At 37.7% G+C, this 6,427-nt stretch overlaps 1 protein-coding gene across 1 annotated transcript; it reads right to left on the reverse strand.

Moving 5' to 3' along the window:
* Nucleotides 1–822: 822 nt before the first annotated feature.
* LOC133796769 (uncharacterized) lies at nt 823–4,313 on the reverse strand. The gene is made up of 9 exons (XM_062234419.1): nt 4,053–4,313; nt 3,699–3,966; nt 3,236–3,337; nt 3,059–3,141; nt 2,734–2,850; nt 2,403–2,505; nt 1,768–2,326; nt 1,450–1,643; nt 823–1,225 (listed from the first exon to the last, which is right to left on the reverse strand). Exons 1-9 carry the CDS (start codon nt 4,172–4,174, stop codon nt 1,109–1,111), a joined length of 1,665 nt encoding a protein of 554 aa, XP_062090403.1. The 5' UTR covers nt 4,175–4,313; the 3' UTR covers nt 823–1,108.
* Nucleotides 4,314–6,427: the final 2,114 nt, after the last annotated feature.

Consider the following 6,427-nt stretch of genomic DNA (forward strand, 5'->3'; position numbering starts at 1 on the left):
ATAAATTTTAATTAAAATTTAAAAAAATAATAAATAAAAATGGAGTTACAAAACACATTTTATATTTAATTATTAAATTTTTAATTAATTAAATAAAAAATTATTTTTTTAAGTATTACCAAACAACAACCATAATACATAACTGTTAGAATGTGGAAAGTGATGCATGGTAAGAAGTATGAGGTTCCATCTCAAAACCAATTAGTGATGAGTGGAGTAACTCATACTCTTATAAATGGTATGATGATCCCACATACTTTCTATGTGGGATTCTATTCTCTAACATCCCCCTCAAGATGGTGGCTATTTTTGCTCACCAATCTTGGACGGTTTGATCGCAAGTAGCTCGTTGGCTCTTTTGGCTCTTTTTGGCTCACTATCCCCGAATCACAAAGGGCTCTTTTGGCTCTCTTTTTTGGACCGGTTTTGGATTTGGATCGGACATACTCGTTAGAGTTTTCTTTTGACTCTGATACCATGTTAGAATGTGGAAAGTGATGCATGGTAAGAAGTATGAGGTTCCATCTCAAAACCAATTAGTGATGAGTGGAGTAACTCATACTCTTATAAATGGTATGATGATCCCACATACTTTCTATGTGGGATTCTATTCTCTAACAATAACAATTTGACACAATATCAACGCATAAGAATTTGACATTTACATACACAAGATAAGTATTATCTCATCTGAGTTGTCGGTATGTATACATCATTAATTATCACATGCACGACAACGTAGCATCTCCATTTATTTATTTATTCACCAACTGGTGAGTAACTATCAAGGAAAGAAAAATTCGACTCTAAATTTTAGTTAAGAAAAAAAAACAACTTGTATTAGAAGAAACCTTATTTGTTTTGAACCAGCTTGATCGTGATCAAATGATGAAACAGTCGTACCAAGCTGTTAAATAACATTATCAATGGACGATCATCACCTCCAGTTTCTTTTCTTCTTTTTTTTTCTTTCCTTTCACGTGTTCCTCTTTCAAAACTATGACCAGACTACTATTAACAAAAGAATCTTTGTTCTTCCTTGCTGACCATAAAAAAATCACACCCAGGAATTCCTAATCCTAACCTATTTTGCACAAATCAAAAGCAATTAATTACTCACTCTATTGAAGAAATGTTCAATTTGCAAGCATCCACGGGACTGTTGACTATTTGTCTTGGCTCCTAACTTGAACCTCTTTGTCCCAACTGAATTCTCCTTGCAATCCTGTCAAATCACAAACATTGAAGAGAAAGCATAAACGTGAATATTTTATTAGAAATAAACTTAGCGTGTACCTTCAAAAGCAAAAAAAACTCAAGTTGTAAAGGAGTCAGATCAAAAACTGTCCAAATTATCATGTAATTTGTAGTAAATAGTTAATGTTTTTCTATTAGACTACTAAAGAAAAAGACTAATGGATTCCATGACAGCGTGCAAATAAAACGCACCACTGATGATTGGTTCAAAGATCTTAGAACTTTGATTCTACCACCTCTTCCATCAGCTCCAACAGCAATCAAATCACCATTGCTAGTGCTTGGACCTTGTCTTGTTTCATTATTTTGGCCCCGCTTGCACCACTTACCCAAGTACCTGTTTGTTCCATCAGGACCAAGCAATCCTCCAGAGAAACATACTTCTCCTGCATTTTATAAAATTGTTTACGTACCAATGTTGTTGAGCAAATCTAGTTTCAATATTATATGCACATATATATATATAAATATATTGATCAATCAAAACCGTAAAATGCAGCACCAAAGTACCTGGGTTTGAGTGTGATATTGGGGTTGAAGATTCTTTTCTAATGTTAAGCATGGGCTTAACTTGTGGAACATCGTCAAAAAGAACTGTCACGTCCTCATCAATGTCAGCAGCAAAGGTCTTGGTGGTATTCTCTACACTAGTTGTTGGTAACATAGTACCTTTTGAATCAGGATTTGGACGTCCATGTATGGGCGTAAGGAATTTTGAAAAATTGACACCTATTACTGAGCAATCATCTTCGTCTTTATCACAAGCCATGGTACTAGGACCAGCTTGAGAACAATGTACATCAATATCATTAGTTGAATCACAGTTGTGTACTTTTCTAGGATACAATAAATCATCTTGCAATCTTCCCAACTTGTCCAAATTAAGTGTGTTTGCCGAAGTTTGTTTACTTTGGTCTTCTAATACATCAAGATTGGCTAAGGAGCTAGATTTACTGTTGGCACCATTCTTACATACCTCTTCATAATGAGTTTTCTTTGAAGCTTTCAACCCCCTCAGAACTTGGTTATCTTTTATTTCAATAGCTATCTCCATTTCCTTTATCCTTGCCTGATGAGAGTAGCAACATGGTAAATTAGGAAAAACTTGTGAAATGAGAATCGCTAGTATGCTCAAGTGTGCTTACTTTCAGTTTATCTATCTTTCCTTTAGCCTTCTCTAATTTTTTAATAGATCGTGACTCTCCCCGTCCAAGAACATTGCACTTGGCCATCAATTCTTTGTAAGTCCTATGAGATATACAGCAAAGTCCGATCACAACATAAGATAGAAATATACAAAAGTAAATGAAAAGGTAACCACTAATTATTGGCTAAAACTAAAAGATATCATATTAGTTTGTGATCAAACAGCTGAATCAACTTCAAGCAATGCGCTTCAAACATAATCTACCAAATTACTAAGGGAAAATTCCTCAGCAGAACAATTTAATGCTATGTGAAATTTTGACAACTTACTTGTTACGCATCACCAACGATCTTCGAAGGATGTCTATCGTATCTTGATTATTACCACCATTACCAAAGGAGGCAAGTTTTAGAACCTCCGCTTCATCTAGCTCCAGATCAGAAATTCTAGATTGCAAAAGCCACGTGACTTTTTTAGCAACAAACTAGAACACATGTAAACAATTCTCAAGAGATTTATATGCCAATTGCCAACAAAACAAAGGCCATTCAACTTTAGCTCAAGCAATAAACAATGGAATGGTAGGTGAAGGTACAAGTCAAGTCTCAAATTAAATTTTCCAGGAAAACAAAAAATCCATGCAAATGCACTCACAATTTTAATGCTGCTAGTTCTTTGGCCAAAGCCATATTCCTTTCTTGCAACCTTGAGCACTCCGAAGTCGATCTACCAAGCTCCTGTTACACAATTGACAAAATATCAAAATTTTAGCTCACGCTAATGGGGGTATGGTCAAATCAAAACCTTAATGAAATGCAATTATTGGTTCACCTCAGTTTTCATATTTAGCAGTTGCTGCAGTAATGCCTTTTGTTTCAAGGCCTCATTCTTCAATGTTGTTTCCTTTTTTTCTTGTTCCTTACAAATACAAAGCTGAAACAAAAAACGCCTCATGAACCTCACAACCGAGAGTCAGAAATAGAAAGATTACGCCCAATAGTTTGTAAGTAATGTCAAAAGTTATAAAGACATGACTGAATGATTAAGCAGACAATAGGATCTTAGTACTCGTATCTAGTAGAATCTGTGCCTCGTTATCTTCTATAAAAAAAAAGATGCCAGCGATTTTTATAAGCTAGAAAGATTAAACAAGAATATTCAAAGCTCAACAATTTCAATTCCAAGCCCAACCCCAATTCGATGTAATGATTATTCATTTCTTCCACAAAATTCCCAAGAAGACAAAAACTTTATCTTAATTTCTTGGTCTCTAATAAAGGAAATGCATTATTACCTCTTGATTGAGCTCTTTGTTGTCCTTTCCCAGTCGTTCCAAGACCGAATCAAGCCCTAGAACCTTAGCTTCCAATCTTCGCACCTCTCTGCGAAGTGCCTCGGGATCTTCCCCACAATCGAGGATCGGTCTCTGACTCTGGGTGACTACAGAATCCCCAATCGATTGAAAGTAAAGCCGAGCTGCATCCTTGCCCTTGCAGCTCTGCTTGCACACAGGGCAAGTGCACTTTTTCGTGCTCGAACAGTACTCGAACCACTGCTGTAGACTATAGTTTCACGAACATGAAAATCGATTTTCCAGTAATTGAAAAATACATAAATATATATATAAAGAGAGAGAGAGGAAACTAACCATAGCTCGTGGAAGACATGGCCGCAAATGGATATAGCTTGAAGATCTTCAACAATGGGCTTCAGATCTTCGTAGCAGATTGAGCAAATGGTTTTCCCAAAGGCGTTGTTGCCATTGACCATCTCTGTTGTTTGATTTTGTCCGTCTAGTTCTGCGATGTTTTGACAGTGTTTGTCAACATGAGAAATGGAGCCAAATTTTCAAACTAGCGAGGGGAGAGATAATGATTCTTGGCGGGATTCCAAAATGAAAGTGTTTTTTTTAACTCGTTAAAAAAATTAAAAAAACAAAATCGATCACCTTTCACCTCTGCCTAAGACCACTCATTAATTTCTTTATTCATTTGCTCTTGTATGATTTTTTTTTTTAATGGATAATTTTTATGCGAATGTTATAACCGTTTGTCTAGCGACCGGCATTCAGTATGCTTAATATCGATCTTGACCTTCACCGTTCTCAGCCTTCGTTGTTCCCAATCTTCGCCATTCATTCACAGTTATACAAACATAGTATAAAACATTCACATAAAGCATTAAACACAAATAATCAGGTCATGCCCTGCTCTACGGGCACAAACAATTTTCTTACCTGTGTCTAGAGCTAACTGATTAATGTGATCTTGAGTACGATCCCCTAAACCGAGCTTTGACGTAAAAACCTAGTCACAACGCATCAATAAATAGTCATCCATCAAACCCTAACTAATTAAGAACTTCAAATTAATATTCTAGCCTCCGACACCTCGAATTCTACTAAACCGGGTAGTAGAATTATTCCAAAGTCCTTAAATTTGGGTTCCCGAGCTTAAGATCCTAAATTGGATATAATCCTCTATTTGCGCCGCGGTGCCCCCAATTAGAGTCGCGACCTTCTCTAAGTCAGAGAGCCTAGCCTGAATTTTTCTTGCACACGCGACTCGGCGCGCCTTGCCCAGGGTCACGACACTAAGGCGATTCAGCGAATCCCCAAGGCCTCTTGAGTTCATGCACTCAAGAACAGCGCCGCGGTGCAACCCCGCAAACCCAGAATTTACCCAACATTTCAAATTTCTAAACTCCTAAAAATTGTTCTAAACGTGCTCCAAAGCCAAATTGAGCCCCAACACACTTTCACTATACTTAGAGCAGTACATAAACCCGAAAAACTGAACCAAAATCTCATTACCACTTGAGTTCCAAACCCCAAAACACTAAGAAAAATAGAGAAATTTAAGAACAAAACTTGCTTTAAACCTTACCTCTGTGTTGATTTCAACCCTGAGCTAATTCCCCAACACTTTTAGCTTCAAATCCTCAGCAATCCTAGCCTTGATTTCTGAAATTTCAGTGATCTTCCCTTAGAGTTCCAAAACCTCACCGAAGGGAGTGAAAGAGAAGGAAACGTGAGAGAGAGGGCTGAGAGGTTGACTTGGTTTCTGGTTGTTTCTCAGAGTTACCTAAGCCTATCCAAGTCTATCACTTGCCTCAAAATGACCAAAATGCCCTTTAGACCAATTCTGGCCCCTTTAATGCCACCAAGGGCAATTCCGTCATTTTGCACCATTTTTGCTAATTCCTCGAGTATTCCTATAAATCTCCAATTAATCCTAGCATACCCAAATAATCACTAAATAATTACCTGTTACTCAATAAATACCGAACACATATTATGTTCCCAAAATACTCCTAGGCTTGCCTCGAGCCGGGTATTCGAACCCGTTGTGATTATTCCGCTAATACGCTCCCTAGGACCACCTCAGCTCCCACCTCTCAAATATATCTCCACAATACTGTGGTCTCAGTCATAACACTCACATAATTTACATTTATGCCATCAACAAGCCAAAATTACAAGTATACCCTTATTAACACAAACGAGCCCACAAGCATATTTAATTCACCTAAATATGCATTTCTAGTCAAATAATCATTTAATCCACGTAATCACATATTGATACACATATATCACAATTAACCACGCACTAACATAATTAATTCAATTATTGCCCTCCTAGCACGCTAATCAAGACACTAAGTCTTATTAGCAAATTTGGGACGTAACACATGGGGTGCCTCGAACCGCCTTTGCATCGTGGCACTAGGCAGGTTGCGTCGCTACGCGTGTCAAGTGATTTTAGGTTCGGGGCTCTCGGACTTGGTGAGCATCGCGGCTCAAAATGGGAAAAAGTCAGGAATGAGGTTTTGGGTTATGGGAACCAAGACCTAAAGGCTCGGGAATAAATCTACTACCCGAGTTAGTAGAATTCAGGGTCCCGGAGGCTAGGACTTGGTCCAAAAGCCTTTATTAGTTCGTTTCCTGATGGTAATTCCTTGTTAGAGTGACTAGGGTGAACCGTTAGGCTCGAGAGGAAAAGACCATACTCGGGGCGTCATATG

The sequence above is a fragment of the Humulus lupulus genome, chromosome 8 (genome assembly GCF_963169125.1).
Source record: "Humulus lupulus chromosome 8, drHumLupu1.1, whole genome shotgun sequence".
NCBI classification, from domain to species: Eukaryota; Viridiplantae; Streptophyta; class Magnoliopsida; order Rosales; family Cannabaceae; genus Humulus; species Humulus lupulus.